This window comes from Nanorana parkeri, unplaced genomic scaffold (genome assembly GCF_000935625.1).
Source record: "Nanorana parkeri isolate BGI_ZX_2015 unplaced genomic scaffold, ASM93562v1 scaffold221, whole genome shotgun sequence".
Lineage (NCBI taxonomy): Eukaryota > Metazoa > Chordata > Amphibia > Anura > Dicroglossidae > Nanorana > Nanorana parkeri.
Window position 1 is genome coordinate 1,191,426 of NW_017306489.1, and position 18,794 is coordinate 1,210,219.

At 43.1% G+C, this 18,794-nt stretch overlaps 1 protein-coding gene across 1 annotated transcript in view; it reads left to right on the forward strand.

Moving 5' to 3' along the window:
• Positions 1-11,565, forward strand: part of GLTSCR2 (glioma tumor suppressor candidate region gene 2) — a 28,026-nt gene extending 16,461 nt beyond the window's left edge. Inside the window, exons 10-13 of the mRNA XM_018556007.1 lie at positions 1,079-1,145; positions 4,756-4,832; positions 6,073-6,129; positions 11,525-11,565. Of these exons, the coding sequence (XP_018411509.1) occupies positions 1,079-1,145; positions 4,756-4,832; positions 6,073-6,129; positions 11,525-11,531 (208 nt within the window). The 3' untranslated portion in view covers positions 11,532-11,565. The remainder of the gene's footprint in view (positions 1-1,078; positions 1,146-4,755; positions 4,833-6,072; positions 6,130-11,524) is intronic.
• Positions 11,566-18,794: the final 7,229 nt, after the last annotated feature.

Genomic DNA, 18,794 nt, shown 5'->3' on the forward strand with positions numbered 1-18,794 from the left:
ATTAGGATAAGGTTTAGGCATTACAATATATCTGCTTGTGTGGGTTTCCTTTTTTTTTTTTTATTGTTTTTTTTCAGTCTGGACACTGCCGCTCACTTTCTGGTAAGATGGTTTGTCCACATCCTCCTTGAAAAGCTGGCTTGTGCACACTATTGTAGACATTTTAAACCTGCCATTCAACATGCGCGTAGACAGTATAATGCTGGTTTGGCTATTAACTGTCATTGTTTGCATAACATATGGTGTCTGAGTACCAAAGGACCCCGAAGGTGGAGGGAGGAGTTTAACAAGTTGTACATTTTAAAATGATCATTTTTCCTACCACTAAATCAAAAATTAATCTGGACTCTGTTCATAGCCACAAAAATGTGTTGACATCTGTCAGGTTTTTATTGCTGTCAGAGTTCCTGCTTGGGACCTTCACCCTATTTGTCCTGGTGACCATTATGACTAGAGTTAAAAGTGAGAGAGAATTGAAACTAAGACTCCATGAGTACTTCTCAGTGACTACTGGCTTAAGCTGGCCATACACCTATAGCTTATTTGCAGACTTTCTGTGGTCAGATGCAAAAGTGCTACAGATTCCTCCATCTACGCTAAACTGTGTGGATGGAGGAATCTCTCACTGGGCCAATCTTCAGTATCTTGCTAGTTGGCCCCACTGGCTCTCAAAATACCTGAACAGTCTGATTGGATGCAGGCATTGTTCAGGTATTTTGACAGCCAGTGGGGCCAACTAGCAAGATACTGAAGCTTAGAGTAGATGGAGGAATCTGTAGCACTTTTTCCATCTGACCATAGAAAATCTGCAGATAATCTATAGGCGTATGGTCAGTTTAACAGGGAGTTTGTGAGATTTCATATCACTTCCTGTTGTCAGCAAGTGAGGTTAATTTTCTTCAGTGGGACACAGATGGCAAAAAAAAAAACTGACAAGTCTCCCTACTCCTATCCAAAAAAAGTGTGGATGTAGTTTAAAACCCCTTCATTAATCTTTATAGTAATTCCAGGTAATGGTGGTAATCTGAACCATGAAGGAATGCTTCTGACATAACCTCTGCTTTATCTCTTCTTAAAGGTACAAGGAGCCCGATATTGATGTCCTTCTGAGTGAAGAGCTAACAGACTCCCTGCGGAAGATAAAGGTAAACTCTTTCTCCTATATACGCATGGGATAAAGCATGACCTATACTATAGAATACTGCATGTGGATAAGCCTATGGATGGAAATGTATAGAAATACCTTGTATACGAATAGAAATGTTTCATCAGTTTGTGTTTGTGCTGCATTTAAATCCAAACTCTGTGCAGAGTCCAAATATGATCCAAAATGGGTTTGTTATTGGACTGTATCAGTTCAGTTTTTTTGCTTGGACTATTAGACCTTGTGACATAGGTTAATGTATTATGAAGGAAAACAATATCAGACTGCTTGTGCAATGTAAATCTGGTGGATTTGTCAGCGTAAGGGGCTTTACCTTTACATCCCCTTGAACACAATAGAGGAGCGTTGTGTTCTGCTTCAGAGCGCTCTTATGGCGTTCTGATATAGTAGATCCTAAGCTCAAAGTTATTCATAAATACATATATTTATATCTTAAATGTAAGGACCTGAATGGGACTTGGTATTGGCCTCTTGCAGAGCTCAGACTGAGAGGGAAAAGTGGCACAAGGAACCCATTAGTTGTGCTACATTGCTCCTGTTCTAAAAAGGAATGTGCTGATGGGGAGAACAGGAATTAACTCAGTCTGTTGCTTTGGGGCAGGGACAAGATTGATAGTGTTTTAACTGCAGCAAAGAAAACCAGGTTGTTTCTCCAGCCACACAGGGCTACAACTAACTATTTTCTTTTCATAATCAATTGGCCAATTTTTTCCCCCCATTTAATCTGATTTAAAAAATATATATATATAGGCAAACAGTTTACTTCAGAATACAGCTGCATGCACAATTTTTTACACTACACTAGAACGCACGGCATTGCAGTACCATGCATTCTAATGCGGGTGATCACACTGGGTGGGAGGCACATTTGAGGTGCCATTGAAATGAATGGTACTGCAATACACCACCTGCAGCAGAATTTGTCAGGCCAAAACAAGAAATTACTTCCCACTTTTTTTTTTTTTATTGTATTGTAAGCACATGGCGCTTGCAAAGCTTCAGCCAGAGAATTGACAGCTGCCAGTGGCAAGATTCTGCAGATGGCAGCTCAATTTACACTAGTGGCCTGGTGCAATAGCCAGTCTTAGCCATTTCAAATTGCAATAGCAGGCTAGCTATTGCACCTGCCCACTGCTTGCTGTTGACAACTATTCTCATCGATTGGTTGTAGCCCCGGCTGTGTTGTAGAGCTGTGTAAATCTGAGCACTGGATGAAGAGAGCTACAAATCCTTTTGACAGGTGATAACCGCTCCCCATATACTGTATTTCATCCTTGTGTTTAGCCACTTGCCAAAAGTTTTCGTTTAGCTCCTTGGCTTAGAACTGCACTGCTGTTACAGCCAGCGGTTCCACTGCTAAAGCCCACAGGAGCTGCTGTCACTTACTACTGTTCTCCAGTGCTGAATTAAGATCTGGAGCATAGCGGGCCTCTTGTTGCACACCTCAGGTGTAGGGGAACAGATAAACACATGAAAGTTGTTAGATGGTAAATAGTTTTTGCAAAGAGAAATAGAAATGCCAATGGGCTGTGATAACCAAAAGCAGACAGCTGGTGCACCAGTGGTGGTATGAGCAATATTTAACTCTTAAGAAGGGGTCACTTATGGCTAAAGGGGAACCGGTTATTAAATGGAAGGTATTAACTAGGGATGCACCGATGCTCATACCGAGTATTTGGGCGAGTACTCGTACAAATGTTCCCGATAGTGGAAGCCGGGCGGCGAGTCAGTACATGGTGATGAAGGACCATGGAGGTGGATTCCCGGCCAATCGAGAAGCAGTGTGTAAAAGACTTGCTGGCCGGCTTCCTGATTGGTTGTGAAGCTGTCTCCATGCTTCCTCATCACCTAGTGACGAGGGAGCATGGGGACGGCTTCCCAGCGAGTCATTACACACTGCCTGGCTTCCTTAACCCCTTCATGACTGAGGCCCTTTTTTCCATTTTTGCACCCATGTTATGTTCCACATTTTAGGCCTGAAAATGACGTAAAACCCCCCAACATTATATATTTTCTGAATGCCAAGACCCTATAGAATAAAATGGTGGTAGTTGAAAATTTTTATGTTGCGCAATATTAGCGCAACTCCTTATTAAACCCCAAAATTTAGTGACAAATTTAATTAAATGCCCCAAAACACAACAAATTACCCATTTTTTTAATGAAATATAAAAGATGAGGTTACAACGAGTAAAACGATACCCAACATGCCCATTTTACAGATTGCGTGCGACCGTGAAACGGCGAAAAACTGCAGTACCCCAAAAAATCAATAAAAGACACTTTAAAAGCCCCCACAGGTCATCAATTTAGAGATACCCCAAAATACTGGCCCTAGAATTATTGCTCTCACTCCGGCGTGCGCGGCGATACCCAACATGTGTAGCGCGTTCGTCGTTTTCATGCGTAGGCGCACCCGACGCGTGTTTACGTGGCGACGCGCGTGGGCGCGGGGGCGGGGTACTTTTAAATTTTTTTTTATTATTATTAGATTTATTTTATTTCATTTTAATTTTAAAAACAGTTTTTTTTTTTTTTTTTTTACTTTACTTTGACTGCTATCACATGGGGGGGCTTGCAAGCCCCCCCATGTAATAGCAGATGGTGGTGACAGGTCCTCTTTAAGGTGATGCTGGGGGTCCAAAAGACCCTCAGTGTCACCTTTACACTGGAAATAAGCTATTGAAGTGCAGATCGCACTTCAATAGCTTATAGCTGGGCTGCAGGAGCCCAGAACTGACAGCCCAGGGACCGGAAGTGATGCAATCTGCATCGCTCCCGGTCCCATAGAACGGGGAGGGGATCGATGAACGGAAGTTCGTCGACCTCCTCCCCAGCTCCCCGCGGACACAAAGATCGCCGGTCCCGGGCCCGTAGGAGGGGCAACGGAGCCCGGGAAGCACGGCGGGGGTGTCCGGCGGGGGGGGGGCGGCCCCTTCTTCGGGACGCAGAAGCGATCTGGCGACAGGTAAGTCGCCAGGATCGCTTCTGTTGTAAAGCCGACAGTCGGCTCTACAAGTTTAAACAGACTCCCGGCGGCAAAAGTCGCCGGGAGTCTGTTTAAACAGCCCCGATGCTGGCGACGTACACTGTACGTCGTCAGTCACGAAGGGGTTAAAAGGACTTCCTGTATCTGTATTTATCGGCGAGTACCGGAAAAAAAAATAAGTATTTGTACTTAATACCGAAAAATTGTCGGTGCATCCCTAGTATTAACCTGTAGAGATCAGGGCTTGTCATTGAGGAGCGAAATGGTGTTGCTTTTGGAGGCATTAAGTGGGGTATGAATAAACATTAGAGGAAATAGCCTTTCCATCATAATACCGATTAGTAAACAGTATGTATTAAAAGACGGGAGTGGTGAGAAGTAGGTATTAAAAAGGTGCTGAGGAAGAAAATAACACTGCTTATCAGAAGATCAGTTACCTCTGGCATCTGACTTTTTTGTTTTAGCAGGCTGCAAGGACATGTAAGCATAAAGGATAAGTGCTGAAAATATACTTAAATATATTTTGTTTATTTCATAAGTATAAATATAAAATATAACTGAAGAAAGCATTCATTGAATATCTTGTCTCCATTTTATGTAGCCAGAGGGAAGTCTAGCCAAAGACCGATTCAAAAGTTTCCAGAAGAGAAGTCTCATTGAACCAAGAGAGCGAGCCAAGTGAGTGCTGACTGAGTATGGTGGTGAATTATTGTAATCTGTAAACAAGTTTTCTCCAGGTTCTATAAATCCTAAGGGCCAGGGTGCCTTAAACAATTACAGCTGACGCCTACGTTTTTATGTCTTTGCTATTGTCAGCAGAAGCATTTGTTCTTTGGCTTGAACTTCTTGTTGGCTCCTAAAATCTGCTTGCCTCCTGAGTCCTGCATAAGTGTCCGTCTTACTCTGCAGATTTTGTAGCATTTAAAGTGGAACTGTGGGCAAACCTATACGATTCAGGCTGTCGCTAGCCATTAACATAGTTTTTTGTTTTCTATGCCCCTGACCCTCCAACCTCCCAGTCCCTGGTCATAAAAGAGGTCTTATACTTATGGATGTATAAATCAACATCATTGGGTATTGTCCATTATGTTTGTGACAGCACTGGTTAGACAGAAGATCGCCAGAACTTTCCAATCACAACAGGCCTGGCAGGATAGGTAATAAGATTTCTTTAACGTTCAGGACACAGGCAGATTCATAGACTGGGTAATTTTCATCAGTCGTCCCTAAATCTGCCTCTGTCCTGTACTGCAAGAAACGGATTTTTACTGGCAAGTCAAAAATCTTTAAGATGTTTTATCCAGTTTTTGACCCTCAAAGTCCACGCTATGGTTGATTGGACAAACTTCAGCCAGGATTTACTTTATTGTAAGAATGCAGCAAGGGGATATTTTAAAGCGCGTCTATTTATGAATCGTGCTAATCGGCATCTACAACAATCATCATAAAACCTAGGGCATCGTTATACCTCTTGCCTCCAAGTTTTACAAATAATAATTTTAGAATAAGACATCGCTAGGCTTAATCTATGATTATGCTCTTGCATTTGGAAAAAGATATAGATAGAGACAATATATAACTTTTGGGTTTTTTTGCACAATGGCAAGCTGTGAAAATAGTCTCACAAACACATTAAGGGCTTGTTCACATCATGTCCGTTGAGCTGCCTTAATGCACGCCACCGCACATGTTTGATGTGAACAGGGCAAATAGAAAATAATTTGTTCTGTGTCCTATTTACACCATACATCTGCGGTGCGGAAAAGCACAACTTGACAGGCATGGTGTGATCAAGACCTTATTTAAAAAAAAAAAAAATTTAATGTATGTTTTGGCTTATGATCTTCCCAACAATGGCCACAGGACAATAAAAACATGTGGTTAGATCTTTAACTGTTTTTTTTCTTGCTTCCTGCAGGTTCAAACGAAAGCTGAAGGTAAAATACGTGGAGAAGCGGGCATTCCGAGAGATCACGTAAGTTATAAAAAAAACAAATGGTGAATCTAAATAGTGGTGTCAAAGGCTTATCTGATCCTACTACTGGACTCTTGTGGAAATTTGTATCTGTGAAATTATGTTATACTTCAGTTCACATTAGAGGCGAGTATGAGGAAGGTGAGGATTTTTTTTTTCTTTGCACCTTTTTAAAGGTCATTGTTAAGAGAAATCAAGCCAAACCTTTTTTCTTTTGGGTCAGAGTATATTTACGATCATATTTCTGTGACGCAAAGTCAGCAAATAGCGTGCTGCTGCCCACTATATGCTAACAGGACAGAGCCGCACTACAGCCAGGAAAGATCCCGACAGTATTGTCACGATACATCCCTCTGCCTGATTGACAGCTGATTCTGCCTCCTAGAGCCAGCTGTGCCCACCCTCTCTGCAGGGAGCACAGACTGACAGCTACTGCTCTCTGCAGGGAGAATCCGTGAGCTGAGCGATAAGCGGTTCATGATTGACCAGCTCTTGGTAATGGAGCTGGTGTTTGACAGCTGCATTGTCCCACACCGGCTCCAAGTATTGGGAAGAGTATCTTTTACCCTCCTAATACTACTTAATATCTCAAGCTTACGGTGTATAAAAGTTAAAATGTTGCAGGCGTTAAAGGTTCCTATTTATTTTGGATAAGGACTTTGGAAGTCCGAAAACAAGTCGGCATGGATAGCTGCTCTTTTAACTCTGATTATTAATAGAGTTGATGTGTATTTAATGGCTCCTGCCCAGTTACTGGCTTTTATGGTTTGAACAAGGAGCATCAGAAGATTGCTTGGCTGCATATGCAGTCTGAGATTTCAGCACAACCAAGCCAAGTCAATGTGTGGGATTTTTTTTTTTCTCCACTTCTTGCCATACTTCTAATCAAGAGTACTTGCACTGTCACGCAGCATCTGTTTTGATTGAGATAGATTACATCTCTTCCAGGACTCCTGTTTTGCTTAATGCTTTGTCTGTGGAATGTAGCAGAAAATTCCTGACTGACACTGGTATGTGCATCCGTTATATCTTCCCGTCAACATGATTGGAAAAAACATGGCAGTCCCAAACACCTAGGCATTGGATGATTCCTATGTAGCATGCTCTGAGTTTTGGGGCTAAAAGCTCTTTTAAAAGATTAAGGCCTTGTTTCTCAACTGGTGCGTCCTGACCCAAAAGTGGGTCCCCGTGTGCTTTCCACTTTTTTAAGTGAGAGGTCAAGCAGCCATTCAAAATACGCTGCCCAGTACAGAGTGTCAGCTTGAGGTGGGGTGGGCTCCATCCCTAAGTGCATTGCTTACAGATCCCTCATGTCCTGTAGAGGTGCCTGGACCGGAGTGACATCACATTCTGGCTCCCGGCACCTCTAAAGGGTGTGCATGGGAGTTGTACAAGCAATGCACATATGGATGGAACTCCAGCACAGCAGCCCACACCGGACCCCAGGCTGAGGATCCAGTTCTCGTAAGATAGGGAGACTGGGTGGATCTTAAAAACAAAAATTATTTATTTTTGGGAGTGTGTATGTGTGTAAGATTGTGTCTGTGGTTGTGTGTGTCTCAGTGTCTTTGAGGGCCCATTCACACTAGTACAGTGCGTCAATGGCACAGTCCCGTGCGAATAACACACTGTACCACGCAATCGCACCTACCATGTGTGCTGGTGTGAAGTGCATTGCCATTCATTTGAATGGCACCCCAAACGCACCTCCCACCCACAGTTCTATTGCCCGCATCGGAACTCGCAGTACCGCAATGCCGCGCATTACATTGCAGTGCAACTTGGGTCACGACTTAATGACCAAGGACAAATGTGGGTCCTGAGGTTACACAGTTTGAGAACCACTGGATTAAGGTATCTGCTGGTACAGTTTAGGTTTGTGTTATTGGGTAGTTAGTAAAAAGTTAACAGAGTTATTGATAGCAGCTTAACTACAGAAAATCACTGGTTTAGCCCAAACTTCACTAGCGTTTACTGCAAAATAACTTGCACAGAATGTTTCCTGTTTGAATAGTCTGCAAGAATAAGTTTCCTTAACCCATACACCAAAGTTCAGTCACAAATTTGAATTATTGTACTTGATTTCAGGGATTTTTAATTTGCTGGATATCCTCTGCCCTATGACGATTTCCATCCTTGCACTTTGAGAATTGTCAGCATCCCATGCTGGTAATGTGAGGCAAATTTTGGCTGTCTCGGGGTCTGGTGTGTTTGCCAACCCTGGGGTCTGAGGGCAGAGTGTATGGGACATTGTGATATAATTGTGTTCAATCTCTTTCAGTGAAATTTTGTTTTAGAATATGGGTATGCAGGATAGGGGCGTTTATGCTAACGTAAATGGTTATAAAGTTTAATGTCTGAGCGGGTTGTAAAAACTTTGCTGGAATATGCGAGACATCTACTGCATCTACATTAGTTTTGGAATATCCCCTCCTTTCTTTGTCTGGTGTTGTAGATGTAACCCAATATGTCCCTTTATAGCAGCCATTTTGCAGTTGAATTGATTAGTGGACACTTGATGCTCAGTTTTCCAATTTAAGAGTCAGGCAATTTTGAAAGTCCAAAATCAACAGTTTCTGACTTAGTTTTCTAGAGAAGATTGGGAATGAGGGATGCCCACAACTAGTGGTGGGGGTGAATTTTGGGTGGGAAAGATCGTTTAGTGTGAAATCAATGTATAAATTGTTTCAGCGCTTCCATAAGGTTTAGTTGAAGAAAACTTTTATAATGGAAAGGTTTGTATGAAATGTCGTAAGCAACTGAGTGGATCTCCTTAAAGAGGAACTTCACCCTTCTCTTTAAAATGACAGCAAAGACACCTTTCGTAGATTGTCATTACTAAACATGTCTAAAAACATACTTCTAGACTGCAGGCTTTTTATTCTTTGCATACCTTGTTTTTTCTTTTCCTCCCCATTTTCACTAAGGGCAGATTCATCCATTTCCCTTTACTTTCTGGTACTCTGGCCATGTAGCCAGGACATGTGACCATGCACATCATCTCGGGGTGGGTGAATGCCTTTCCCTGAGATCTTGGGAGATTTTGCAGTTCACAGATGACATTTCCCAGCAATGCTCGGGTGATGTGATCTTCCCAGGGTGCATCTCTTTGGCATGGGCAACATCACTAATGCCTAAGATCGGGAAGTGGAAAAACTAATTGTAAGTAAGGGCAAAATATGTTTATGAATCAAAGATGATTTCATATCGGCATGCAGAGCCGCACACTAATGTGGTTTTTAGTGAAGGGGGTTGGGTTGAAGGTCTTATTTGTGGGTTTATTTAGACTAACTTTTCGTCTACGTTGTACCTCTTTGTAATCTGAAATTGCAGTTCTCTTGAATGTGTCTTTGCTGGTTTGACGAATCTGTAGAGAATTGTACAACTTTGAATTAGTAATTCTTGATTAGTGCAATTCTTCTGATTGGGCAGCTAGTTTCTCCAAGAAAATACCTCCTGTGGCTACAGTGGAGATCTCGCGCTCTCTATAAAGGTGCCCACACACCTTTCGATAATCGCGGGAAATCCCGCGATCGTACGATTACCGCAAGGTGTGCTCAAGACGTGCGACCGCTTCTACTGTACGGTCGCACGACTTTAATCTTACGATTGTCGGCGGGTGTGGCATGTTCGTAAGAAATGCTGCATGAGCTGGTGTGCGCAAGCGCACACTGCCCATTCAGCATTGCGGTCAACGGAAGCCCGCCCCTCAGGGGGGCGGGCTTGCGATTATTGCTAGTACCATCTGCCTGTCCAAGATGGGCAGATCTTATGTTTTTTTAAATTATCTTAAAACCATCGCAAGACAAAAGTCTTGCGATGGTTGTAAGGTCTGTGGCCAGCATTAGAGAAAGTTATACAGCCAAATCACCTATTTCTAGTTATGTCACTAATAGCAGCCTACTGCCATGATATACAGTAATACCTTGGTTTACAAGTAACTTGGTGTGAGAGTGTTTTGCAAGACAAGCAAACATTTCTGAAAAATGTTGCCTTGATATACAAGCAAATGTGCACTAAGCAACTTGCACTAAGAGCAAAATTTTGTAGAAAAGCACCACCCGAATAAGGCTGTAGCAGTGCGAGCGATGAGTCTGTTTAACGACAATGCAATAGCATCGGTATCGGGACAGCCCTAATTTCCATTATTTCCTATGGGGAAATTCGCTTTGATATACAAGCGCTTTGGATTACAAGCATGCTTCCAGAACGAATTATGCTCGTAAACCAAGGTATTACTGTACATATTGTGTATTTAACCCCTTCGTGACTGACGACGTTTACAGTGTACGTCGCCAGCATCGGGGCTGTTTAAACAGACTCCCGGCGACTTTTGCCGCCGGGAGTCTGTTTAAACTTGTAGAGCCGACTGCCGGCTTTACAACAAAAGCAATTCTGGTGACTTACCTGTCACCAGATCTCTTCTGTGTCCCGAAGAAGGGGCCGCCCCAACCCCGCCGGACACCGCCACCGCGCTTCCCGGGCTCCGTTGCCCCTCCTACGGGACCGGCGTCCTTGGGGTGCTGGGGAGGAGGTCGACGAACTTCCGTTCATCGATCCCCTCCCGGTCCCTTGGCTGTCAGTTCTGGGCTCCTGCAGCCCAGCTATAAGCTATTGATGTGCGATCTGCACTTCAATAGCTTATTTCCAGTGTAAAGGTGACACTGGGGGTCTTTTGGACCCCCAGCATCACCTTAAAGAGTACCTGTCACCACCATCTGCTATCACATGGGGGGGCTTGTAAGCCCCCCCATGTCATAGCTGTCAAAGTAAAGTAAAAAAAAAAGTTTTTAAAATTTAAAATCAAAATAAATTTAATAATAAAAAAATGTTAAGTCTCCCGCCCCCACGACGAACGCGCTACACATGTTGGGTATGGCCGCGCACGCCGGAGTGAGAGCAATAATTCTAGGGCCAGTATTTTGGGGTATCTCTAAATTGATGACCTGTGGGGGCTTTTAAAGTGTCTTCTGTGGACTTTTTGGGGTACTGCATTTTTTCACCGTTTCACGGACGCACGCAATTTGTAAACTGGGCATGTTGGGTATCGTTTTACTCGCTGTAACCTCATCTTTTATATTTCATTTAAAAAATGGGTGTTTTGTTGTGTTTTGGGGCATTTAATTAAATTTATCACTAAATACATTTTGGGGTTTAATAAGGAGTTGCGCTAATATTGCGCAACATAAAAATTTGCAACTACCACCATTATATTGTATAGGGTCTTGGCATTTAGAAAATATATAATGTTGGGGGTTTTAAGTAATTTTCAGGCCTAAAATGTGGAATATAACACATGGGTGCAAAAAATGAAAAAAAGGCCTCAGTCATGAAGGGGTTAAGCCATGTTTACACTACTACAGCCATGTTCTAATTCCCTTTTTCCCTCTTTTAGGTTATAGGTTACAGCGTGGCCCCGTATTGGTCCTTGGCACAGGTCTTGCTATTTATTGTGGATGTCTCGAAAGGTTGGCTTGCAAACTGCTTCAGTTGTGACTGAGACCAGGCATGTCTCTTCTCCTCATGCCTTGTAATTCTGTCTATTGGATTAACCAGGTTCATTATTTGGGTTACATGTTTATCCAGATTGAATTATTTCACATCAGATGCTGTCACTGAGGCATGTCTGTTTAAATCGGCCTACAGGATATTCCACCACCGGTCACTATAATCCAATCAATTCTCTCTACGCCTTCAGTGAAACTAAGCCATTTTCTTGGCTACATCTAGCCAAAGACATTGGAGGACAGTCAGACGTCCAAGCTCCATATGACTGCTAATAGCTTACTTTTCCCAAGATCTTCCCATAAACACGCATGCTGGGATCACAAGCAAACATGCTTGTTGGGTCAATACAGACAGAAGGGGAGATGCAGCCAGGCTCTTGTGGAAGCTCTGAAAATCATAGCAATTGAATGAAAATATCAAATAAGGCCATCGACTTTTCTCCTGAAGTTGGTTGGTATTCTGCTGGCGCTGATGTTTAAGGAAACCTTGAGTGACAAAACAAGTCTGCAGCATGGTTGTATGGCCTGACTGTAATATCTCTTACATGAGCTCATAATGTACATACAGGTTGTAGACTCAATCTGAATTCCTTGAAACATCAATAAACTTATTGTTCTGTTCAGAATAAATGCGTTTACAATATACTTTTTTTTTTGTTTGTTTCCTGTTTTGTTTTGTTTTTTAATCTAAAACATTTAAAAGTTTGATGTGAAAAGCAAGACCCCACTAATATGGATCATTCGGTGTGAAAAGCAAGACCCCACTAATATGGATCATCGGTGTTAGAATCTAAAGGTTGATCTCTCCCTCCCATTGATCTAGCCTGGTCAGGAAGGATGATCTCTATTTATGCTGATGAAGTGGGCACAGCTCTGTTTTGTACCCCTACCAGTAATGTTGGTGTACCGGCCAATGACGTTCAAGCTTTGGCAAAGCAAAACATTTGTTCAGTTGTTTAATGAACAACCCCGTGCATCAAGTAAAAGCAGCCACTAATCTGTTAAAATATTATAAATATCGCAACACTGCTTGAAAGAAAGCGGTGTTCAATGTGGGCTGGTATTGCTAAGTGCCTAAAAATTCTAGTTGCCTGGCTGTCATGCGGACATTTTGGCTTCAGTAATTTCTGAGTCACTGACTCCAGGGTAAGCATGCACTAAAAATTGGAGTGAAATTAAAGTTCTTGATCTACACTGTTGTTCTGTCCAGGGACTGTGACTGAAGGGTTGAAGCCATTGAAACGGCATGACAGCAAGTGACTATCATATTATGAGGAGTAGAGATCAGCAATGGCAGACGCCATATTCCTCTCAGCAAAGGTTTCCTTCAAAGTAGAGATGGCTTGATTACTAGACTTTATTTCCTACTTCAGTGAAGCAACACAACTTAGTCACATCCATGCCCAACACCGATAGCTGGACACTGAAGGCACACCATCAGACTAGTGGTGATGAGGACATTCCATCCCAAACTTTGACATTGATGACCATTAAACGAATTGATCACATAATGTGCAACTTGGACGTTATGGCAAACTTGCCTTGTAGTGTCCCCTCCTCCATCAATGATCCCACAAAAGCTGGCCATACACCTATAGATTATCTGCAGATTTTCTATGGTCAGATGGAAAAAGTGCTACAACATACTAATGTAATCCCTTTTTAACATTTTAAAGTAAACTGACATAGCTCTGAAGAATGTGGGACCACCCTCGAAGAGCCGTAGCTGCCTATAGCCCTCCCTACCTTTTTGGTTGTTTTATTCCGTCTCTGTTGGCGAATGTAATGCTGAATACCTGTGTGGCACATTGGCATAGATTCGGCGGGGCGGGCTTGCAATGATCGCAAGTACGATCTGAGTGTCCAAGATGGGCAGATTGTACTTTTTTTTTTTTTTTAAATTACCTTACAACCATCACAAGTCTTGCGATGGTTGTAAGGTGTATGGCCAGCTTAAGACTGCTCAGTCTGAAGTCTTAGCCCTTGTTCACACCTGAACGTTTTGTAGCGCGTTCTACGTTCGACAAAACGCTCAAACATCTAAATCCCATTGTATTCAATGGGTCTGGTTCACACCTTGGCGTAGCCCGTCCCTAACGCACTACAAAACGGCCCACGCCTGAAAAGGTACAGGTACTACTTTGGGCCGTTTTGTTGCGCGTTTCCATTGGGATACAGCCAAGTAGCCCTCGGAAACGCGCGCTTGTCGCGTTATTTTTTTACCGCGTGACAGACGCGCATATGCAATACGTCTAGGCGTGAACCAGGGCTCAAAACCATTGAGGCAGAAAATTAAGGAGCACCTGCTTTCTCTTTAGCTAATCCATAGTGTTTAGTGAGTCCTTTTTATAAATAAAAAATGCAATACATGACAAACTGGGTGTGTGGATAGATCGAAAACACAACATTTTAGAATATGAATTAAAAAGGCAAAAACTAACCAGAAGTCAATAATGGCTTCCATTGAACATAGTGAGGGGAATATATCAAAACTGGAGCAGACAGAATCTGGAGCAATTGCCCATAGCAGCCAATCAGCATCTCTCTTCAGTTTGTTCTGTCAAGCTTTGAAAATGAAAGATAGAAACCACGGTTGCCACAGGTAGTAGGAAGATAATGCCCCTCCATAGGCCCACAACTACAATTACCCTCACTGGCTCAAACGGGCCTCCTCGCAACAGTACCGACCTTAGGGGCTACAGGGACATACAGTTCACAAGCGATGGGACATCCATCACAAGGTCACGGTCTGATATCGCACTTTTTCCATTGTTTTATTGTCTTTCTTTAGAGTGTGAATATACTTAATGGTACAAGTATAGATCTCAGTCTGCGAATTGAAACGTGACACATGATTATGTACTGACAAAGGATCTTTGTGTAATGATTCCTTCTTATGTCTTTCAATAAAAATTTGACATGCCTAAAAAAAAGAAAATGAAAGATAGAACCTGATTGGTTGATATGCACATCTGTGCCAGATTTTGATAAATCTCCCCCCCCATGTGTGGTCTTATTAGTCAATAAGGAGGTTTAATGAGGCGGTGCCTTATAGGAAAACTTGGTGATTTTCATACAGATGACAGGTTTCCTTTAACCCAGTTCTTTCCTTAATGAGCACCACCTAATATTCCTTAATACCCTAGTAGTGAATGTGAACTATCTGCCAAAAGTACCCTGTGGCTAAACCAATATCACAAATCAAATCTACGGTTCTTAAATACGAAATGAGATCTTTATTTTGGGGATTTATGATTGAAATGCTAATGTGTTAATTTCTTCTATTATAAAAAGGCAATGGTCTGAACAAAATAATGTATTCTTGATCAGACTTCTCTAATTTAACAATATTAGTGGGATGTGACTGTACACATCAATTTAGCTGCATGTACAATAGAACAAAAAAAATGTCAATTGAGGGACATGGGAAGTATTTAGCTGTAGGGTTATACTGCTGCCTACCTACAGGAGTATTGGACACTAGTAAACAGAAAACCTCTAGGCCAGCTCAGGATAACCGATCTTACCATCGGCATGTCTCCCCGCCGCCCCCCTCTTGGACATTGCAAGGATAACCTGAAAGTGACCTTCAAGCATTGGATTCTGCACACGGCTGCTTTCCATACTAGGTTCTAGTAAAAAGTTAGCCACTGAGCATTTTCCATGGCTAGAGCCACTCGCATTGCCTCCACGCTTGTCCTGACTCTTAAAACTCACTGTGTGCAAGCTGGACAGGCTTTGCACTGGAAGCTCCCACCCAAAGGCCATAGACATTCTGTTTCTCAGTAGTTTCCACCACGCAATGGCACTGTTGCTCTGAACACTGACATCTGCTGGGTGAAGTGTCAAACGTGCACTCTTCAATCGATGAACAATTTGCTGCACCTGCTTGTAAAAAGCCTTTGATTAAAGGAAACTTTGATTTTCTAACCATTCCTGCTACCTTTCTATGGTGTTTGGTCACCTCAGCCTGTCTAACCCTCACCTGCTACCAGCTGTCTGGCTTTTGTAGATACCTGAGGCCTTAGTTTCTTCCTGAGCCTTAAATTGCCTTACCACCACCTGGTTGCAACATGTTTAATTTTAGACAGGGGGTATAGTCCCACTGTAATGGCTCCATCCAGCTCACACTCTACTAAGGGGTCCAGGCTGCTTGCAGTTCGTCTCCTGATGGTGCTGACGTCTGCAACCTGAAATTCTGTTGACCTCTGCTTCTAGACTCAATTCCGTCATCAGATTCCTCTTTAGCTCTGTTAAGCGTGGCCGGTTCCTCTGCCAGTTTGTCTGTAGTTATTAACTACAATCATGCAAGACATAACTCAAATCACCCAGTTACTTGCTGACTCTCTGCACAGGACACAATCGCACTCTTACTCAGTCTCTTGCAAATTCTGTATCTGATCTACCCACGGGCCTGGTCGACTTCTAAACCTTCAGCTGCTGAGACTGCATGATGAGCTTGTGCCTGAGTAGTCGCAATCCACTGCTATTACTCCCAAGTAAAAGATTTCACTTGTTGATGCAGTGTGCACCACTCTGAAATTTGAGGATCAGCCTCTTGTTTCTAGCAGAGCTGTTTCTAGTCTTGGGTCTTTTAAAGTCTCTAACGGTGCCCACACACCTTACAATTATCTGCAGATTTTCTGTGGTCAGATGGAAAAAGTGCAACAGATTGGCCCAGGTGGAGATTACTCCATCCACACAGTTAAGTGTAGATGGAGGAATCTGTTGCACCTTTTCCATCTGACCACAGAAAATCTGCAGATAACTGTAAGGTGTATGGCCAGCTTTACAATTCTAGTCTTGGGTCTTTTAAAGTCTCTAACGGTGCCCACACACCTTACAATTATCTGCAGATTTTCTGTGGTCAGATGGAAAAAGTGCAACAGATTGGCCCAGGTGGAGATTACTCCATCCACACAGTTAAGTGTAGATGGAGGAATCTGTTGCACCTTTTCCATCTGACCACAGAAAATCTGCAGATAACTGTAAGGTGTATGGCCAGCTTTAAGCTGGCCATGCCCCTATAGATTATCTGGAGATTTCCCTCGGTCAGATGGAAAACGTGCAACAGATTCCTCCATCTACGCTAAACTGTGTGGATGAAGAAATCTTCCATTGGGTTAAGCTTCAGTACCTTCCTAGTCGGCCCCGCTGGCTCTCAAAATACCTGAACAATGCCGCATCCAATCAGATTGTTCAGGTATTTTGAGAGCCAGCGCAGCCGACCAGCAAGATACTGAAGCTTGGCCCAGGGGGAGATTGAGTGTAGACGGAGGAATCTGTAGCACTTTTTCCATCTGACCATAGAAACTCTGCTTAAGACTGCAAATACTTTTTCATTGCACCCAATCGTCCAACTGCTCTATGCAGTTGGAAACACCCAAGCTGTTTGCTCCTCCTAAATGCCTTGTACCCTTTGGAAGAGGTTTTTTTTTTAAAGAACTGTGATCCAGCATTGTCCTGCCTTAAAGTGACTACCATACTGGTAGAGGATGAACCTGTCTTCAAGGACCCAACAGCTGGAAAAATAAGCCCTCTCTAGAACTATGTTCTTCACCCCATCCTGACTGTGCCAAACCATGGCTAACTGAGTAAAATGTCTTAAAAGACATCTTACCACCGGTTTGGTGGAGGCTTCCCAGCTTATCTCCTCTTTCGCATGTGTCTCCTGTCGGTATACTGTAAAGGCATAGGACACTTTGGTTAAAGTGCTCCACATCCAAGAAGTATCTGCTCAGCATGACCTTTGATGGACAATGTCTCTTTGGGTCTACTCTTGATAATGTTCTCGGCTGCTACTGATGGCAAGAGCACCCATCTTCCCCAAAAGAAGCCTAAGGACCAGACTGCAAAGTATTTTTCCTCTTTATCTGTTAGGAAACATACTTTTTGTTTCTCCACTGCCACACCCACCACTTGTAGATACCCCAAGCTTTGCTCCCAGTCCACCCGCAAGTCTGGAGCTCACTGCCAAATACTCAGATAAGCCTGCCTCTGTGAGCCCCCACATTTCTTAGCCTTTGTGTATACTTGTACAGCTTGCATTTCAGATCCCTGGATGTAGGAGGTGGTGGTATCCCAGAGTTTCATTCCTGCCCCTTCCTTGGTTTCATGCTTCCAACCTTCCTGTGTCACCACACAGATTGGCAGATCTCCATCGAGCCATCTCAGGCCTTCTGGACCAAGGTGTCATTGCCCCAGTGCCTGTGGCAGAAAGATTTCAAGGATTTTACTCCAGCATATTCACAGTTCCCAAACCCAAAGAGGGAATCTATAGCTTGCATTGCCCTGTGACTCCACTGGATCTGAACTTGGTTCTCGCTCTGATTGTGCATAGGGACAAGCTGGTGTCGAGGTCCAGGACCTCCTTCTTGTCTAGAGTAATTTCTTCCTTTCATTGTAAGAGGTTATCTCTCAGTCACTGCTTCTTTCAGAAAGATTGATTAATTTTTTTTGTCATCCCAGATGGTCCCTGTAAGGGTACATCTGCTTCTCATTCCACCATCTCCAGGTGGCTAAGATAAACCATCTTATAGTCTCAAGGATCGCTCTCCACCCTTTGCTGTCAAGGCCCACTCTACTTCTTCTCTAAACCGGGAAAGGAAAAGGTTGCTTTAAAGTGTACATTCGGGCAAAATAAACATCTTAGCAATACTTGCATATCTGCCCATGTTAAGGCTCTTTAAAAATGCTGCAAAATATCTGTTGATCCTGCCAGAAATCCAGTGAGATTCTAATGTTCAGTGAAATCTGCTTCCAGTGGTGTCACCCAGTGCGCATGTCATTATGCATGCGCATAATGGCTTCACGTACAATTCATCTTGGTGATGGACGCCAAAAAGAGAAGAGGGGACATTCATCTGACGGGATAAGGTATACCACCAGGTCCCATTTTCTCTCGTGCAGCAGTCGGGCTCTTGGTCCATGACCGAGTGCCTGACTTTTCAGAGGGAGTGACACTAAAATGACTGTCAGTAACAATTCACTAACAGTCATTCTGGTGTCACACGGTGCGGGTCGAGCCCCTTTTGTTACGCTTATGTCTAATTCTACTGCACTGAATTCTCAAGCAGTGCTGTCAGCCCTGTCAAGTTCTCTTCTGTGAATTACAGAACACCCTTGTATTATGAAGATGAGGAAAGCAAGGGTGTTCTG